The 21,516-nt window shown below is 42.3% G+C and overlaps 1 protein-coding gene across 2 annotated transcripts in view; it reads right to left on the bottom strand.

Moving 5' to 3' along the window:
• Positions 1-21,516, bottom strand: part of LOC140385063 (septin-7) — a 157,439-nt gene that overhangs the window by 87,559 nt on the left and 48,364 nt on the right. For both annotated transcript variants that reach the window (XM_072466860.1, XM_072466861.1), the window contains exon 2: positions 2,117-2,223. In XM_072466860.1, the coding sequence (XP_072322961.1) occupies positions 2,117-2,223 (107 nt within the window). The remainder of the gene's footprint in view (positions 1-2,116; positions 2,224-21,516) is intronic.

Genomic DNA, 21,516 nt, shown 5'->3' with positions numbered 1-21,516 from the left:
TTGTGCTACTTTGGGTGCATGGTGATAGACAATCTGTTTCTTGATGCAAAACTCGATACACGCACAGGGAAAGCAGCTCCCATCTTTAGCTGGTTCACAAGATGTGCAAGAAACAAGATGATTCTTGGGACAAGATGCTGGCTTGAGGCCTATGTTCTCAGTACGTTGTGGTATAGCTGTGAAACACAGATGATTTACAGGTGAGAAAAGCAGCTCGCCAATTTTCATCTTGGCTGTTTGTGACACATCCTGGGTAAATCATGGAAGAACACAACCTTGAATGCAGCAGTCCTCCCAAAGGCAAAGATCAGTCTGACACTCATCAAGCAAAGACAACTTCACTGGGTTAGTTACTTATGACGAGTCATTTATGTTATGTTTTGTCTTTTCAAACTCACTATTTGAGCTTGATCAAATGACTATTGTTAGATAAATGTGTTCCCCCAGTGTTACAGAGTCTGGCTCATGGCTCATTACTAAATCTAGTATGGTCACCCTTGGTTGGTTCTGGTATATTGCTTCAGAAAACTATCCTGAATGCACACCACAAAATCACTACCTGACTTGAGCTACTCCACCCCTCCCTAGCTGATATAAAAATTCAGAATGGCCATTAAAACTTCTGCGACAATCCTCTTAAATCTTTGAATGAATTAATTAATTGGGCTGCTATCAGGAGGTTTGTAGACACCTCCCATTGCAGCCTCAAGTCCTCTCTTTTTTCAAAGATAACAGTCAGGACTACAAAAACAGCAAAACTTGTACTGCAAAATCTTGAGGCACTATGAAATTAGGATGCATGGATTCCTAAATTGGAGATACTTTCTATGGCTGCTAAACATTCAACATGTTTAAAAAACTTACCACCTTGCCAAGAAAAAGTTGCCAAATGTAAATGCTTCCAGTTAAAGAGGGTATAGGTTGGAATTTTTTTTAAAATAGCCACATCCATTGAGCCTATAATTTATAGTAAAGATTCTATTATTAAGCTAAAGTAAAACCTCACTGCCCCCACCCAGTAATACCACAGGCATTTGAATAAACAATTACAATACAAATAAAATTAATCTTTCCTGGGCCGAGACCGATTTATGCCAGACAGAAGACTGGTGTTAGCAATCTGTATAGTGAGGCAACGTCTGGCTTTGCCCCATGTAAACTCGAGCAAACAAATAGGGAAGATGGATAATGGAAATCTTGCTTAATTGCTGCGGTGATATGTATTTTGACAACATTGGAAATGCATTGGAAAACAAGAAAATGGGATAAAGTTTCCACTCCGGCAAAGGAGCTTCAACACGAATGCTGGAAATCTGAAATAAAAGTTGCTCTGGCAGTGGGTTTACAAATAGCACAGACATCATTGTAGTTTAATCCTCCTCTCCTCCACTTTTTACCGTCTCCTTATTCTCTACCTCTTCCATGCCTTTTTCTCTGGTTCTGTACTTCCTGACAAACTTAAATCTCCAGTCCCACTGAAAAGGTCATCGACCTGAAATGTTAACTGTTTTGCTCTCCACAGATGCTGCCTGATGAGGATTTCCAGTGTTTTCTGCTTTGCTTCAACACTCGCCAGGCTTGGCATTCATTCTGTCTTTAACACACAAAGGCCTGGCGGGGTTTAGACACATTTAGACCCGCCTCAAATCAAATTCAGAAATGAATTTTTGTCAAAGCAGCTGAACAATTTTGCAAGTTTCACAATCCAAGTCAATATAAAATAGAAGTCTGACATTTGAATCGCCATGCATTCTGACGTAACGGCACTTCATCAATAATTCCTTAATGGAGTAACAGGATAGCATTTTCAAATTTATGATTCAGACTGATTTTCAACACCACAAAATTCTATAATGGTCTTGTCTCTACAGATTATATTGTATTGCTTCTTCAATTGCTGGTAGCCTGAAGTTTACAAAAAATGCAACCAGCCAGCAAACTGAAACAGTGACGGCTGTGCCATCCTTCACTGTGTGTCTGTGAGAAAATGAGGTGTTTGTCGGTCACCAAGTTAAACTGAAAGTACCATTCAACCCAAGGCTACTTAAAACATTTTTTTTTTTTTAAATTGTGAAGATGAACAGGCAAACACGTGGTTTGCAGATTGAGGACATACCATGACTGTTTTTTTGATCCTATGTGAAGGGCCTGGGTAGTCTGCAGAATACAAGTCTGTCAGAAACAACGAGTTGATGAGCGTCGATTTTCCTAATCCTGATTCACCTGCAACAGAAACAGTTTGAAAAAGGTTTAGTGTCAGATAACGCATGTTCACACAGATGAGTTGCATTGCCGAAGGCTCTTGATCCTCTTACTCCTTAAATCTTTCAAGGAGTTCAATTAGAACTAGTGGTTATTTTTTAAACCAGGGTTACATTTCAAATGCATAATCACAATTTAAATGATTACCCTAAAACAATTAACACAAAGCAGCAAACCCGAATCTTTTCCTTTTCAAACGGATTAAAATTCCCCTTCAGTTTAACCACATAAATCCTCCGATGGATCAAAAGCAAATCAATCATTTGATCTACTTTGTGCTTTAAAGCCTTCTTGGATCTCATGACATTGATTATCAGCCATTCCCTGCCAGATCCTCTATTTGTCCATTGGACAAATGCCTGAAAGTGGAATGACTTTCCTCCCCAAAATCCTTTGGTCTCTCCTCTTCCCAATAGAAGTTGAACAAAACTGGTCTTTCCTACTACATTTCTGAATTCGACATTCAACTGCACTTAAACAAATATTTCTATGCAATGTCCTCCTGAATTTACTCAATTATAAAGTCCTCTGGGATGCCTTTATCAGTGCAATTTGTTGTTCATATAGGAGACAATTAAAGCCATGGAGGGTAATTCATTATTGCTACAATAAGTTCCTGGTACCTTGGCCACTTCACACCAGACCGATAAACTCAACCACGAGTGTTAAGAGCATAACAATGCTTGCCTGGAATTTATTTGGGAACTTTAGTGGTGCAATGCATAGAGAGTTGGGAGTGCAGTAATTCTCTTGATTTTACACATAAGATGATCTTGTGGCCCAGTGGTGACATCCCTCTCTCAGAGTTCATGTCACTTCAGGACTTGGCAACCATGGGAGATGCAAGCTGAGGTGCTGCAGTGCATCTTGTAGATGGCACACACAGCTGCACTATGCTTTGTTGGAGGGAGTGGCTGTTTAAGATGGTGGATAGGGTGTCGACCAAGTGGCTCTGTGTCATGGATGGCAGCAAGTACCTCAAATGGTGTGCCGCCACACCCATCCAGGTGACTGAAGGGTATTACATCACACTCCTGATTCAATGCTTGCAGCTGGTGGGCATGCTTTGAGGAGTCAGATGATGAATTACTTGCCTCAATTCCTAGCTTCTGACCACACTTGCAGCTACAGTATTTAAATCGTCGTTTCAGCTCAGCTTCTGGTCAATATCACCCTCAAGATGTTGATAATGGGAGATTCAGTGCTGGTAGTGCTACTAATGTCAACGAGTCATGATAAGAATCGGTAAGAACCAGAGATGGTTATTGTCTGACACTTGTGTGGCACAAATGTTACTTAACAGTCTAAGCAAGAATGTAGTCCTGGTCTTGCTGCATATTGGCATGGATTGTTTCAGTACAAGTTGTCATCTGAATGTTGTGCAATCATCAGCACACTTACGACTACAATGGAAGGTCATTGATGAAAGAGCTGAAGATGGTTGGGCCTAAAACACTACCCTGGTGAATTCCTGGGACTGGGGTGATTGACCTCCAACAACCACCTTCCAACAATCACCTTCCTTTGTGCTAAACATGACTCCAACCAATGGGGAGATCCTAGCCTCCCACCCCCAATACCCATTGACCTAAATTTTGCCATGGTTTTTTGATGCCACATTCGATCAAATGCTGCCTTGATGCGGCAGTCACTCTCACTTCTAAGTCAGCTCTTTTGTCCATGTTTGGACCAAGGATGTAACGGGAGTGAGCAGGTTATTGCTCTCAAGTGCCACCTGATAGCATTGTTGCTGACATCTTCCATCAATTTGTTGATGTTAGAGGGCAGACTGATGGGTGTTAATTGGCTGGGTGGGTAGATACCAGTGCTGCAGCTGCACTGGAACAACTTGGTTAGGGGCATGGCTAGTCCTGGAGCACAAGTCTTTGGTACTATTGCCGGGATGTTGTCAGGGTCTGTAGCCTTTTGCAGTACCTAATGCCTTCAGCCGTTTCTTATCATATTTTTAGAATAAATTTAGAGTACCCAATTATTTCTTTTTCCCTATTAAGGGGCAATTCAGCGTGTCCGGTTCACCTACCCTGCACAGCTTTGGGTTGTGGGGGTGAAACCCAAGCAGGCACGGGGAGAATGCGCAAACTCCACACAAACAGTGACCCAGGGCCAGGATTGAACCCGGGTCCTCGGCGCTGTAGGCAGAAGTGCTAACCACTGTACCACCATGCTGCCCTCTTGATATCATGTCAGTGAATTGAATTGATGAAGATTGGCATTTGTGAGCAAGGAACCTCAGAAGAAGGCAGAGATGGATAATGACAATTGATGAAAGCTTTATTGCGCCATTACTGAGACGCACTTCAAACTCTAGATTTTAAATTAGTCAATCGGATTGATTGAATTTAAATTCCACCAGCTGCAGTGGTGGGATTTGAACGCATGTTCCCACAGTATTCCCAGTCTGCTCCCATCTCCCCATGTCAGGTCACTCTTTCATTGAGTGTCTCAAGGTTAATCAGGCAAAGGTTTATGAAGCTGAATGATGTCACGAATAAATGATGCATACATAGTCCGTTCAAAGTTGAAGAAGGGGAAAGCAAAAATATAGATAGATGGGTTTGGTGAAAGGGTCAGCTGAAGTAGATGGAATGCAAGGAATATAAATCCCAGCAAATACCAGCTGGGCTAGATAATTCTGAAGTTTAGTACCATACAGCAAATGTTTTAAAAACTCTTCAGTGCAAAGAAACACTACAAATTTATACAATTGGATGGAAGGACCTGCCCTAACGTCTGAAATGGTGTTAGCTATGTAAATTATATCTAGGCTTTCTAAGGCTAAAAACTATGGCATTTAAGATCAAGAAACAAACTAGTGTTTCAAATTACATCTACAGTCTCTTATACCATAAGTCTGCAAGTAAGTGGCAGTCTTGGTTCAGTGGTAGAACTGCTACCTCGGAGGCAGAAGCTGTGGGTTCAAGCCCCACTCCAGAGACCTAGGCAAGAGTTCAGTGCAGTGCTGCACTGACAGAGATGTCAGTCACAGTGTGGGATAAATCTGTACTCGGGTGGATCCCTCGGCACCAAAAATAAAGTCACATTGTCAAATTACCCTCACCCAACAGCAAAAACAGGTGACGTGGATTTCAAAAATACATCATTGAAGAGCCAGTCATTACAAACTGGTTTGCAACACAAAATTAACTTGCGCAGAATGTACAATCAGTGCCAATCACACTGTCAGGCGAGGACCCTCTGAATTTTTCACACAAACATTTCAAACTGATCACAACAATTCATCAGATCTGGGGCATTGCTAAATTTATGTTTCACAGGGATTTTAGGAGATTGAAGTTGAATTTTAGAGTTGAATGTAGAACTTCAAGGACTTGGACTCTTAAGTAGAATTTGAAATAATTTGTATCAGTGCAAAATTTTAATTGGGGGATGGATGTGGAGGATCAGCAGCAGAGCCTGGATCCTCAGTTTCCTTACTTTTCAATATTGCAATAGTTCAACTAAATTATGTCCTTCATTCCCTTGAAGGCAAGGGAGAAAATGAAAAATCTTGACATTCAATCATCGTGTTGCAATGCTAAACCGCAGAAGCAAATTGATAATGTAATTGCTTCAATAATGCCCAAAGTCATGCATGGCACAATTATACCAGACAATCCACGATTTTATTAAATAAACATTACATCCAGTGACCTCAAGCCTGATCGGAAACTTCAGCTCTATTCTACTCAAGCTGGTGTGAATTCACATACCCCATGCCTTGCCAGCTTACTCACGACTACATTCAACTGGTGAATGCAGCAATTCTAATTACTGACTTTGAACAATTGGAACATAAACCTCTATGCTCAAATGGACAGATCTGCTTTGAGCTCTTTTTGGAACCTATTTTTGAAATGAAAGTAGATCGACCGCTGCAAGGTACCTTCCCATTTACTTGCGGTTAGGTAGGTGTTCCTGTGTGCAGGAGCACGGTGACAGAAGGTTCTAAGGGAAAAAAAGGTGGGATTCATGGATCAAAAGCAAGCTATGCACACCTAAGCTTTGCACAAGTTGGGGTTCAAGGAATGTTTGTTCCAAGGTCAAAGAGAAATGGAACATTATGGTCATTGGTTAAGCAAGGTGGAAACAAACATGGTAAATCCTGGTCCAATCTGGCTAATGAACTGATGTATATTGCAGTAGTTTGCATATGGATACAAAACTTTTTGAATGGAATGGCAATAGTTTAGGACTAGTCGAGACTTCAAACTGATGTCCCATCTACCCTCTTTGGTGGGTATAGAAGAAATCCATGGCACAATTAATAGAGCAGGGAAACCTCTGTGTGTCCTGAGGCAATATTTATATCTCGACCAACTTCATCTAGACTATCTTATCGCTGCTTGTGGAATTTGCTGTGGGAAAATTGGCCGCACATTTTTCTTCAGTGACCACAACTTCACACTTCAAAAACACTTCTCAAACACTCGATGCAGACTCGATAGGCCAAATGGCCTCCTTCTGCATTGTAGTGATTCTAAAGAACTTAATTGGCTAGAAAGTGTTTTTGATCTTGAGGTGTATTGGTATTATGCAAATTTAAGTTCTTTAGTCATAGGTCTAAAAGTATTCGAAGAATTATGCAAGTTAAAGGCCAACTTTTAATACAAATGCTAATTCAATAATAAGGCCACAGGCAGCAATGTGGTTCACAACTGGTGCTCTGTTAGTAGACAACATATTTAACAGTATGAAGTAACTTCTGGAACCAGTCAATTGTTCGCAAACATGTGGATTGAAATTTGTCTTACTGCGCAAGACATTATTGTTGTGTTGGCACACTAGTCAGACATGGATGACAATAAATTGCTTGTATTTTTAAGGGTGAAACTATTTTCCAATCCAAGAATTCTCTAATGCTCAGTTATGAAAAAGCAGCAGAGCCCCTTGAGCCCGTATTTAAGCCTGTGACGCATGTTACATTTTGCATGTGTTCATTCTGGATAGTAATGCAGCATTTAAGAGATGTCTTGAAAAGTGGTCCAGTAGGGACACTACATATTGCCAACAGTTTCCATGGTCAGTTCGTGCCATTTTAAGTCAATGTTGATGCCCACTTACAGAAATCAAGTCAGTTGCACGAAAGGGGTGTTGAAAAAGTCTGATATGCAACATTTTAAAAAATTAAATTTACAGATTTGGGAATCCTGGTTAGGCCTGCATTTTTTGCCCATCCCTAGTTGCCCTTGAGAAGGTAGTGGTGAGTTGCCTCCCTGAACTGCTGCAGTCTCCGAGGTGTACATACACCCACCGTGCTGTTACAGAGGAAGTTTCAGGATTTTGACCCGGCAACAGTGAAGTAACAGCCGATATGTTTCCAAGTCGGGGTGGTGAGTGACTTGGAGGGAAACCTCCAGATGGTGGGGTTCTCTGCTGCTCTTGTCTTTCTAGATGGTAGTGCTCGTGGGTTTGGAAGATGCTGCCTAAGAAACCTTCCCACTTCTGACCTTAAGATGCAAGGGAGGTCATTGATGAAGCAGCTGAAGGTGGTTGGGCCTAGGACATTACGCTGAGGAACTCCTCCAGTGATGTCCTGGAGCTGAGATGATTGACCTCCAACCACAACCATCTTCCTTTGTGCCGGGAATGACTCCAACCAGCGGAGAGTTTTCCCCAATTCCCATTGATTCCAGTTTTGCTGGGGCACCTCTATGTCACACGCCGTCAATTAACAGTTGTAATATTCAAAAGGTCTGCCCTCCACTTTTTAAAACAGCTTTCATGAGTATTGGGCACTAAATGTCAGCCATGCCATCAACACCCCTTCCAGATTTTTTAAATGGCATTGTTCACCCTTCATCATTTTGATGGTTTATGAGTCAAGGTGAACAAAAACAGAAAGTGACCAGTTCTGATGAAAAGAAATGAAATGTCAATTGCTTCTCTCTCCACAGATGCTGTCTGATCAACTGAGTATTTCCAGCAGCCGCTGAATTTTGCTTCCTGAAAATATTAACGATCAAGCTCTGATGCTTATATCATAAATGCAGAAATACCTACAGAAACAAGATAAACACGTCCAGGGCTGATGAACTACTGCCCGAAACAAGGTACTGTGATATACGAAACTTCAAAAGCTTCAATAGTTTTCCTCGTACGGTGGACAGCAGAGGAAATGAATCCATTTGGGAGTTGCCTATTTTCACACTTGCACGTTGTGTTTTCAATAAAATCAACCAAAACGGCCAAGAACTGAATTTCCTGATCACCATGAGGGTAATACAGACAAACAGAATAGAAAACGGAGATTTAATATTGCTGCTTGCAAATGGACTGTTTGCGTCGTGGATTTACTCCAAGAATAAAAGCAGCAATATGAATTTTACACACAAAGGCCCAACAACATCAAATTGTAAGAGGTGTCTTTAAAACAAATTGTGTTTAAAAGAGGCATACAAAAGGCAGGAATGTTCAAAGTACCGCTGTTACAGGATTGCCTGATGCATTCCAAAAATTCTTTAAATTCTTTTCAGTGAAAAAACATCAGGGTCTGCCCAGTAAAAGGTTTGGAGATAATACTGGAACAGATTACAAAAGCAGATTACATTTTCATCCACTGTCAGTCCAAACAGAAATCATATTTTTGTATAGTCAGCATATAAAACTGAACCACCAAAGAGTGATTCATTATTTCAAAATGCTTAAATCAAATCAATCCCAGTGTTGACAGAATATACCAAAGTTTTGCTCACAAGTACACAACAAGCCGATAGTGAATTTCCAATTTAAAATGAAGAAACTGCTCTCATTCCAGCAATGTTGATATTATTTAGCACAGACCAAATTGTTTTAAAAAATATATATTTTATTAAAGTTTTCAAACACAATTTTTCCCCCTTACAAATCAACAAAAACGGTAACATGATAACTGATAGATAACTGTTTAAATAACAGAGTGAACTAACAAAATAACACGAAATAGTGCTCCCCCCCCGTCCCTTCACCCCATCTAGAACAAAAAACAATTTCCGCCCCCCCCCCGGGCTGCTGCTGGCTATCTATTTTCCCCCTAACGTTCCACTAGATAGTCGAGGAACGGTTGCCACCGCCTGGAGAACCCCTGAGCCGATCCTCTCAGCGCAAACTTCATCCGCTCCACTTTTATGAACCCTGCCATGTCGTTTATCCAGGCCTCCACGCTAGGGGGTTTCGCTTCCTTCCACACGAGTAAAATCCTACGCCGGGCTACTAGGGACGCAAAGGCCACAATATCGGCCTCTTTCGCCTCCTGCACTTCCTGCTCATCCGCTACCCCAAATATAGCTACCCCCCAGCTTGACTTGACCCGGACCTTCACCACCTTCGAGATCACTCCCGCCACTCCCCTCCAAAACCCCTCCAGTTCCGGACACGACCAAAACATGTGTGTGATTCGCCGGGCTTCCCCCGCACCTGTCCTCCACTCCGAGAAACTGCTCAACCTCGCTCCCGTTATGTGTGCTCTATGTAGCACCTTAAATTGGGCCAGGCTAAGCCTGGCACACGAGGAAGAGGAATTTACCCTACTTAGGGCATCTGCCCACAAACCCTCCTCAATCTCCTCCCCGAGCTCTTCTTCCCATTTTCTTTTCAGTTCTTCTACCAGCTCCTCCCCCTCTTCTCTCATCTCCCGGTGTATTTCGGACACTTTGCCCTCCCCGACCCACAACCCCGAGAGCACTCTATCCTGGATCCCGTGTCGGGAGCAGCGGAAATTCCCTCACCTGTTGCCTCGTGAACGCCCTCACCTGCATATACCTAAAGATATTCCCCGGAAGCAGCTCATACTTTTCCTCTAGCGCTCCCAAGCTCGCAAACGTCCCATCTATAAATAAGTCTCCCACTCTCCTAATTCCAGCCCGGTGCCAGCTCTGGAACCCTCCGTCCAATCTCCCTGGGGCAAACCTATTGTTCCTGATCGGGGACCACACCGAGGCTCCCAACACACCCCTCTGTCGCCTCCATTGCCCCCAGATACTTAATGTTGCCCCCACCACTGGGTTTGTGGTAAACCTTTTCGGGGAGAGCGGTAGTGGCGCCGTCAGCAGCGCTTTTAAGCTCGTTTCCTTTGCAGGACGCCATCTCCAGCCTTTTCCACGCCGCCCCCTCTCCCTCTATCATCCACCCACAGATCAAATTGTTGGCTGCACCAATGCATATAACAAAATATAAAGTTAGGTTACATTAATAATTTGATATGTATTCTTAGAATAGTATCCCATTTTTCCAGTGTGTTGGTGAGCTTTAAATGTTTTGGACAAACGCCACAAAGTGGGCACACATTGCATATAGGAACCTGAAAACTCTATCTGTACTCAGATACATGTCTAACCAGGGTGTGGATCAAGTAGGCAGCCTCAAAAGAGGGTAAGTGGGCGCACAAGCACAGTACTCCCAAATCTCCTCAATCTTTTACAACCGGGCAGCACGGTGGCACAAAGGTCAGCACTGCTGCCTCATGGCGCTGAGGTCCCGGGTTCGATTCCGGCTCTGGGTCACTGTCTGTGTGGAGTTTGCTCATTCTCCCCGTGTTTGCGTGGGTTTCGCCCCCACAACCCAAAGATGTGCAGGCTAGGTGGATTGGCCACGCTAAATTGCCCCTTAATTGGAAAAAATGAATTGGGTACTCTAAATGTATTTATTTTTAAATCCTTTACAACCATGTACCAATCCGCTGTCTGAACAGCTCCCCACCCACAGCACTGCCCCCCCCCCCCCCCCCCCCCAAATCAAACGTCCAGCTGAAAGCACACCATCACTAGCACTTCAATTCGACAGTGCAAGAGTGATGTCTTTCAGAACAGTTAAATTGCTCATGCAGATCTAAAAGGTCCCATGGCATTATTTCAAGTGCAGGGGTGTTCTACTCACACTCCTGGCCAACATTTATCCCTCAAACAACACACCAAAACAGTTTAATTAGTCATTTATCTTATGATTTTGTGACACCTTGCTGTGTCAAAATTGACTGCTGCATTACTGTAAGTAAGATTACGTAATAGCAGTGATTATACTTCAGAAAAAATATGTTCCAGCTGCGTTAAGTGCTTTGGGATGTCTGGATCATATTCAAGGACCATGTAAATATAAAGGTGTTCTTTCTTTTGTTTGAGATCCCTGACCCAGTGCAGGTGAGAAACCCGAAAAGAGAACTGATCATGAACTTTACTGCGTCAACTAACTGCACATCAACCATGGTTCAATGTCACCCCACAGAATCTCCTGTGTGCTTGTAAAATCGATGATGAATTTTTCTGCTCATCTCTGGGACCCATAAAGTATGTTACGGTCCCCTACATAGCTATAAATTCCTGCAGGTGACCCACAGCTCAAGTCCGAACTGGGAGAGTACTATCTAATTGATTTCTGGAGACTGAAGCTGCTGTAATCCACTGCAAGAACCCCTGGCTGGTAGCATTAGTCACAGATCATTCCAAAGTAGAAGCACCATCCACAGTATGGTAGCAAGAATTCTAGCCTGCATTTCAGCTGGACTGTGAAAAAACAAATTGGGGGAGGAGAAGCAATCCTACTTTTTGTTGTTGTATATCATATTTATACTGCTTTTTGCAAACTCAATCAGATTTTGCACATGAAAATTACTTCCTCAAACACTCAGGTACTTGAATTGCTGTGTTATATGGAAGTATAGCGCAAAAAGAAATTCGCGATTTTGAGGAGAAATACACTGAAAAACATAAGAGGAGTCCACACGGCTCAGATACGGCCATGGCTGCTTTTGGGTTTCAACTCTAATTTCTTGGCTACTCCCTCCCCATATCCCTTAATTCCAGGAAATTCCAAAAATCTGTCTATTGCAGCATTAAATAAATTCAGCGATGCCACATCCACAACTCTCCAGGGTAGAGAATTCCAAAGATTCACATTCCCCTTGAGTGCAGCAATTTCTCCTGATCACAGTCCTAAAGTGATCGGCCCCTTATCCTGAGGCAGGGTTATCCCAACCGAGTATTTTAGATTCCCCGACCAGTGGAAACAATCTCAGTGTCCACCCGACCAAACTCTTCCAGAATCTTGTAGGTTTCCATGGGATCACCTCTCATTTTTCTCAGCTGCAGAGAAGTCCAATTTACTCAGCCTTTCGCACAGAATACTACAGTGCAGAAGAGGCCCTTCGGCCCATCGAGTCTGCACCGACGTATGAAAGGCCCTGACCTGCTCACCTAATCCCATTTGTCAGCACTTGGTCCATAGCCTTGAATGCTATGTACTCATCCAGGTACCTTCTAAAGGATGTGAAGCAACCCACCTCTACCACTCTCCCAGGAAGTGTGTTCCAGACCGTCACCACTCTCCAGGTAAAAAGGTTTTCCCTCAAATCCCCTCTAAGCCTGGGCAACACAGTAGCACAGTGGGTAGCAATGTTGCTTCACATCTCCAGGGGGCCAGGTTCGATTCCCGGCGTGGGCTACTTGTCTGGGTGGAGTCTGCTCATTCTCCCCGTGTCTGCATGTGTTTCCTCCGGGTGCTCCGGTTTCCTCTCACCGAAAGACGTGCTGTTAGGGGAATTGGATATTCTGAATTCTCCCTCGGTGTACCCGAACAGGCGCCGGAATGTGGTGACTTGGGGCTTTTCACAGTAACTTCATTACAGTGTTAATGCAAGCCTACTTGTGACAATAAAGATTATTTAAAAAACTCCCACCCCTCGCTTTGACTTGTGTCCCGTCGTAAATCACCCTTCAACTAAGGGGAACAGCTGCTCCCTATCCACACCCCTCAATCTTGTACACCTCAATCAGGTCACCCCTCAGTCTTCTCTGCTCCAGAGAAAACATCGCAGATCAACACCTTGATTCAAGGGACAAATTTAGTGAACCTTCGCTGTATCACCACCAATGCAAGTCTTTCCTCTCAAATGTGCAGACCAAAACTGTACAGTAATCCAGAGGCAGATTCACCAAAACCCTGTACAAGATTTCTTTAATCCTGTACTCCAATCTTCTTGCGATAAAAGCCAACATACATTTGCCTTTCTAATTGCTTGCTGCACCTGCATGCTGACTTCCTGCATTCCTTGTACAAGCACACCCGTCTCCAAACATGAACCTTGAAAAGTTTCTCAACTTTTTAAAAATGTATTTTTCTTTTACAACCCAAGCGAATAACTTCACACTCCATCTTGTTGTCCACTCACAACCTAACTTATAGCTCTTTACAGCCTCTGTATCCTCCCTACAGCTCATCTTTCCACCTCGCTCCTTATCATCAGAAAACTTGGAAAGAATGTATTTCAGTCATTAATTATAGACTCTAAATAGCCAGGGCCTGGCAATGATCCTTTCAGCACTTTGCCTGCCAACTTGCAAAAGCACTATTTATACCATGGTTTTCTATTTGTTAACCGAACCTCTGTCTATGCTGATATATGCTACTATGCTACCGTGGTTAGCACAGTTGCTTCACAGCTCCAGGGTCCCAGGTTCGATTCCCGGCTGGGTCGCTGTCTGTGCGGAGTCTGCACGTTCTCCCAGTGTCTGCGTGGGTTTCCTCCGGGTACTCCGGTTTCCTCCCACAGTCCAAAGATGTGCAACTTAGGTAGATTGGCCATGCTAAATTACCCTTAGTGTTCAAAAATGTTAAGTGGGGGTTACTGGGTTACAGGGATAGGGTAGATACGTGGGCTTGAGTGGGGTGCTCTTTGTAAGGGCCGGTGCAGACTCGATGGGCCGAATGGCCTTCTTCTGTACTGTAAATTCTATGATTCTATGATTACCCCCAACTCCATGAGTCCCTAATTTGCCTATTAGCCTTTTGTGTGGCACCTTATCGAACATCTCTTGAAAATCGAGGTATACTACATCTACTGACTCACCTTGATCTACCCTACTAGTTACATCCTCAAATCTCTAATAAATATGTCACCTTATTTTGTAGAGGGAATTCCTTTCTCAAGCACACCTTTTAAATCAATAGTAGCAATTGATCTCTGAAAATTCTATCATCTGTTTTAGAAACTCTATGGAGTTATACTTTGGTGATTAAATCTCATCCAATAGATCCCTCTCTAGAACATGAAGATAGTCCCGATAGTCAAAGCAATGAGAGCAGTGCTGTTAAGGAAGCCCAAAATAATTCAATAAAATACCTTCAAGCTAAAACCACTATGCATCAGAAGCACGGCTGTATAGGAGTCTTGTTCAACATGTTCAATGATATAAAAGGATAATCTTGACAAAGCCAAAATGTCTTTTGATGTGTAGTGGACATTACAAGAACCTTTCCTGCACACTACTCATGGGTCAACACCTTGATGTGATGTAGAGGCTTGGGTACTCCAATGTTCCCTTGAACAATGCTGTTGGGAGTTCCTTGCAGGGCCACCGATGGTGACAAGGTCAGGGTGAAATGCCAGACAAATGTTTGGCACAAAGGGTCAACAGAAGAACAGGCAAAGGAAGAGTCTGCGTCTCACCAGCTGCGACGGTGCAAAGCGGCTACAGTGGCCATGATGATCTCAGTCATTGTGGTTTGATATCACCAAACTTTAGCCAATTCATCACGTTTGTGGACAATAATAGCACCCTATTAAACAAAGTCATGTGCAGGCCTCTAACCAGGGTCTAGCACAGTACAAGAAATGTTATATCATTCTATATTTGCATGGTGACAGAATTGTAATTATATTTCAGCTAATCCGGAGTTAACACTTGCAAATCTACATTATTTAACCTCTCTATATATTGGTGCAATGCACATACAGGAAAGTACTACTGCTTTTTAAAAGTTCAAAGCACAGGCCCGAGTATGTAGTCTGATTCAGATTTAAAACATTTCTGTAGTAGAGTTATAATATGTAATTTATATCTATGAATTCCTGCAGGTACTGCATATTGTGATGAACAAGCCTGATTACATGCCAAATATTTTATACATTGCTATGTCGGAGTTCTATTGCTTACTCCCAGGCACAATTATTTTATCTGGATCAATTTCTAAAATGTATTGCTGCAGTGAATTGCTGATGCAATGGTTGAATTCCCTGCATTTCGTTTCATCTGACTGGCAGCTTGTAAAATCCCACGTTTTAGCACCGTTTGCAAGCTATGACAATGAAATTTTTCTGGGTCTCGTCTCCAAAAGGAAAAAGAGTGAACAAGAATTTGTGCAGTGAGGTACTACCATTCTGCAAATGCTCACTAATTTGTACAGCGACGAGTGAGGAAAGGCATGAAATGATTGAAATGAAGTTTTGACGCTGCGGGTGACAAACGGGTGAACTATGGCTTGTTTCTCAGAACCTCTGGCACAAAAGCAAAATAATGTGGATGCTGGAAATCAGAGGAGATGGTGGCATAGTGCTCTTGTGGCTGGACCCGCAATCCAGAGACCCAGGGTTGACCCCATGCTCTGGGGGCATCCATTTGAATCCCACCACAGCAGGTAGTGAAGTTTGACTTCAATGAAAAATCCGACCATGAAACAGTTTTCATTGAAAGTCCATCTGGTTCACTATGCCCTCCAGGGAAGTACATGTGCCACCCTTACTTGGTCAGTCACTCCAGACTTACAGCATTGTGGTTGACTCTTAACAGATCAAGGGCAATTAGGGATGGGCAATAAATGCTGGCCCAGTCAGCAACGCCTGCATCCCATACTGAATGTTTTAAAAATCTGAAATTAAAAAAGAGAAAATGCTGGAAGCGATTCTGAAATGTGAGATTGTGTAGCCATCTGGGATGGCCACGTCCCGATTACAAAATGGATTCTTGCAAAGAATGCAGGGAAAATTGGACAAGACCGAAAAAGCAAGCAGGTGCAAGGTCTGTCTGTTGATTAGAGCTGTAGCTCTCAGACAGGACCACCACTGTAGAACCATTTACATACTAATGAGCCATCCCCGGGAACAAAAGGCAACATTTAGGTAAACAATGCGAAGGAAACAAAGCAGACCAACAGCCACCTAGGACACGGCCAGCAACCAGGGAACCCACCCCTCTATTGGAGGAAAATCGATAGGGACAATTGGGAAACGGCCCAATTAATTGGGGCCAAGTTCAAGGCCTGCCCAAAAGCATGCGAAGCCCTTTTGGGTATAAAAGGGACTTCCCAAGAGAGAATTGCTCTCTTGGCCTTGGTTCTCAGCGAGGAGACCTGCCAAAACTTTACACCAGACCAATTAAGTTCCAAGTCAACGCACGCTACGAGATAGACGCTCCCAGTTGCTATCCTGTAAACAGCTCGACCCAGCAGCCTCAGAACCGAGTAACGGCCATTGTTCCTCTGACTGAGTGGGCACCCGAAGCTAAGTATAGGCTTTTAGTAATAGTGATAGTTTAGGTTGTAGAGTTTTATGCAAGAGTTGGTTTGACTGTGTGTAAATAAATGAGCATCGCTTTTGAACTTACTAACTGGTGTATCGAGTCTTTGATCAGTATTCGGTTTTGAACCTTGTGGCGGTATCGAAAGATACCTGGCGATTCTTGAGCAAACGTAATTAAACAGCCAAAGTTAAGAGACAACAGCAAGTTAGCAACAACTGTCAGGTGAATTAGACAATTACAACATTGCATCAGCAGCAAAGTATTTTAAAAACTGATCTGGATGAAATAATTTTACCTGGGAGCAAGCACACGTCGATATGAATTGTAACATATTAGAAATATCCACAGGTCCCTTCAGCAGTATCTTCAAGAACTCAGAAACATAAATTACATACAGCTCTGCTGCTCAGAACATTCTTTAACCTGAACAAAGTAACACTCACTTTTCTAATGCCGGAGGACTTCCCTGTAAATGCATCACACTAACATTTATACCAGATTTTATAGATTTGCAGATTTCATTTATTCAAATGAACTGGGATTCGCAGAAATATAATTGCAATTCCATCACTATATATACTGGCATTTGATTGATTGTACTGTGGTAGAGAGGTTGAATACTGATGATCCTTGACTGCTCTTTAAATGTGACAGGAGAAGATTTAGTGCCAGAGTTCGGCTCAACCTGCTGTTCATATACTCGCAGTTTAGGATTCTATCTTAACTATTACTAAAACTAGTACATGTGACGTGACTGAAAATAATGCAGTTTTGGTAGAAGTGCAGAGAATTTGAATGCAAGGATTGTTTTATTTTGAAAACCCAACACTCTTCTGAACATCCAATGTGTGGTTATAATGATTTTCAGTGTACAGTGAAACCCCTCGAGGAAATTACAACATTTCACGTTCATCACAACCTCCCCCCATAAATGGAAATGCCACAATTAAAATATCAGTTTATCCTGTTTAAGCGGGATGGAAAACTACTGTTGAATTAGGAAATGTTGCAGATCACTGTTCACCAGGAAATGAACTGTACTCAAACTCATTTCAAAGAGTCTGGGAACAAAAATGATGCTGGATGCAAAGGATAGACTATTCTAAAAGTACAGTCAGCATGCTAAGCCCCACAATGTAATGCTGCCCACAAATATAAACTGTGCTTTTGTCTCCTGGATATACTTGCTGAATGAAATTGATCAGGAAAACATGTTATTCAGAAATTTCTTACAATGATGAATCCCATTTCTCAACGTATTGAAGGACTGTATACTTGTAATAATTCTACTCACATTTGAAAGTCTCCTGAAATTTATAGCAATGGCCAGATTAAATGATCAACATCAATTCTATTTTTCTGCAGCCATAAACACTTCAGGTAACTCTACACATGGCTGAATCTTCAATGAAATCATAAAATAGAATCCCTACAGTGCAGGAGGCGGCCATTTGGCCCATCAAGTCTACAACGATCCTCAGAAAGAGCACCCTAGCTAGGCCCACGCCCTATCCTCACAACCCCACTTAACCATTTGGGTATCAATTGATCATGGTCAATCCACCTACCCTGCACATCTTTGGACTTTGGGAGAAAACCAGGGCACCCGGAGGAAATCCAGGCAGACACGGGGAGAACGAGCAAACTCCACACAGTCACCCAAGGCCTGAATCGAACCCGGGTCCCTGGAGCTATGAGGCAGCAGTGCTAACCACAATGCTATGGTAGATGTGCAGAACTGTGATTCAATGAAATTAATGGCAAAAAGGCAAATTCAGAAGTGTCTTCAGCTTAATCATCAGTGGCATATAAAGGTGTAATATAATATGGGCGGCACGGTAGCACACTGTTCACAACTCCAGGGTCCCAGGTTCGATTCCCCGCTGGGTCACTGTCTGTGTGGAGTCTGCATGTTCTCCCTACGTCTGCGTGGGTTTCCTCCGGGTGCTCCGGTTTCCTCCCACAAGTCCTGAAAGACGTGTTGTTAGGTGAACTGGACATTCTGAAGTCTCCCTCGGTGTACCCGAACAGGCGCCGGAATGTGGCGGCGAGGGGCTTTTCACAGTAACTTCATTGCAGTGTTAATGTAAGCCTACTTGTGACACTGATAAAGATTATCTGCCTATTTTAAGTTGCAAATGTTGATTTCAATACGCAATTTATATTAATTTAAATTCTGGTGGCTACAGTCCTACCCATTGCCAGCCACACAAGTCTTGCAATTGCCAGTCTCGCTGCAAATCTAAATTTAAAGACATTGTTTTCTTCTAATGCAAGAATGCCATCTCAAATTACTCCATAAAATTAATGCCTCAATCTAATATTTAACTCAGGAGGTCCTCAAAGACTCTCGCCCCACCCTGAAACTGGTAACTTCTGCCAATTTGTCAACGTGCATAAGCTTGTACTCATTTTATTTTACATTCCATGTTCTTTGGATTGCACACAATCTCACCTTCTCTTGCAATGACTGAATCAGTATATCTTCACCTCCAAGCCCTTTGAAAGGAAAATGAAAACCTTGTTTTTCCAATTGTTGAAAAAGATTTTTCATTGCTCTTGCAAATCTAATATTTGCATTATCTTTGATGTCTTCCAAACATCAACATCCCTGGCTTGTCTCCTGGAACATCAATCACGAAAGCTACATATCACCGACCCAATAAATCTGAGAGCTTCCAATTTCCCAAGTCCAAAAATGAGAAACCCATTGCCTGAAGTTACTTGCAGAACTGGGTAGGACAAAAAAAGCCTGTGTCTAAAGACAATCTCAACAGTCTCCAATCTGTGTTGAATCTATTATCTTTTTGTATCGGAGAAGGTCTCTTAACTTTCAACTTTTTCCAATCCCTCTAGGCTTGCAAACCTGTATACAGGCACTTGCAACCCCTCACTTTATCCTTGCTGACTTAGGACAGAGTCCCTATCAGCTCTATTTGAGAACTTGTCACCTTGCCTGATGGAGGGGTTGTAAATACCATGCTCATCACACACTCTGATCCTCATTTACCACATTTCCATGTAGCTCTTATCAATCTAGACAATTGGTCTAACTATAGGCCTTGGCCATTTATGCTAGAACCTGGAAGAGAAGGAAGAATGAAGCATCAACGGCAAGCGAAAAAAGTTCAAAGTCACATCTGAACCACAGGCTTGAATTTCTTGAAGTGCATGCTAGAATAATGGTTGGGTTACTGGATGAGTAATCCAAAGGACCAGACTAATGCTCCAGAGACAAGAGTTCCAATTCCATCACAGGAGCTGGAGGAGTTTAAATTTAATTGGAATTGAAAAAGCTGGAATAAAATAATCTCATTAACAATCCTACCAATTGCTGCAAAAAACCATGTGTCTGGCTCACCTATGCCCTTCAGGGAAGGAAATCTGCTGTCCTTACCTGGTCTGACCTACATGCGACTCCAGTCCCACAGCAATGTTGCTGACTCTAGCTGCTCTCAAATGGCTTAACAAGTCTTAATTCCAGGGCATTGAGGGATAGGCAATAATTAGGGGCCTTGCCAGCGATGTCCACATACAAAGAAGAATTTGCACAAATTTACCGAACATACCTACCCAATTTGTTAATAGAAAAAAAATCTCTATATTTTAGACAGCACTGAGAGCTTACACTCTTTTGGTGATTTAATAGCAGGCTTACAGAAAAAGTGCTGAATGCCCAAGTACAGCAGAGTCACAAATTGTAGGAGTGCACAAGAATTTCCTGTAATCAACCAAAAATTGTTTTCACAGTGTTTAATCCTGCAGGACAAACATTCAACCAGCAACCAAATCTCCCAGTAAAGTTTGTGCCAGTTTAATGATCTTGTCCATTAGCCAAGTGGATGAATGGAAACTGGGCATTTCTCCATAAAAGAAATGGGGAAAAAATAAAGATTAATGTGCACCTCATGACACAAGAAGCCAAGGAACATGCTCCCTCCTCTCAATCCAAAATAATGATAGTAATCTCCATTTTCATATCCCAACTGACCAGATCTCCCAAAGTTTCAGTCACAAATTCCAAACCCTGCGATATTCTCCGTTAAACAAGCACAAATTTCAGAATACAAGTGATTGCAACAACTTACGTCAAGGTTCCATGCAAAACAATTGTTGAAAGGCGAAGTACTGTATCTGTATTTCAAGGATGTAAATCACGCAATCACCTGCTACATGCAGACTGGTTTTACAATGAACTGCACACTGGTCCATGAGTACTTCAATATGAACATCCATCACTTCGAGAAGTCTTAAGTAACAGCTTTATTAAAATTGCAAATATAATTTTTTGGCACTTTTCCTGGGTCTCTTTTGCATCGTGTTCACCAACCTAAGGAAATGTATACTCTGCTGATTCAACAAAAAAAAACATACAAACATATTAGCAGACAAAAGTCAATTTGTAAAAGGCACACGACTGAAAGGCTCAAGTAAATGCAATGCGCTGTGTGCTGCCAAGTTCGACAAACATGGAAAATTCTCATTTTGTTGCCTGGTCTGAGCTCTGCCAGTGCCAATTGTTGTGGTTACCCTTGATGGACACACTTTTACCAACTGCTTTGTTTGCTTTGTCCCACCACTACCAGTTTTCAGCTGAACCTTTAAAGCCAGACGCAAAGAGCAGTATTCCGTTCTGGATAAATTACCTCCTGAGGTAATATAAATGATCATTTCGAATTGATATTTAAAGCACAATCTCTCCCTATTGAAGCCATGCTGGCATAATAAGGTGAATATTCACTAACTCGATCTTGAAGGACAAAATTGCATTGAGATTCATGGCCTCCTGCACTGTAAATTCTATGATTCTTGAATTTCAATGCAATTTTGTCCTTCCAAGATAGAGTTAGTAAATATTCACCTTATTGTGCCTGCATGGCTTCAATAGGGAGAGATTGTACTTTAAATATAATTTGAAATGATCATTTATATTAACCCAAGGACGTATAACCAAATAAACAAAGTCAAA

The sequence above is a fragment of the Scyliorhinus torazame genome, chromosome 11, assembly GCF_047496885.1.
Source record: "Scyliorhinus torazame isolate Kashiwa2021f chromosome 11, sScyTor2.1, whole genome shotgun sequence".
Lineage (NCBI taxonomy): Eukaryota > Metazoa > Chordata > Chondrichthyes > Carcharhiniformes > Scyliorhinidae > Scyliorhinus > Scyliorhinus torazame.
Note: the sequence above shows the minus strand (reverse complement) of the source record. Positions and strands in the feature narration are given on the sequence as shown.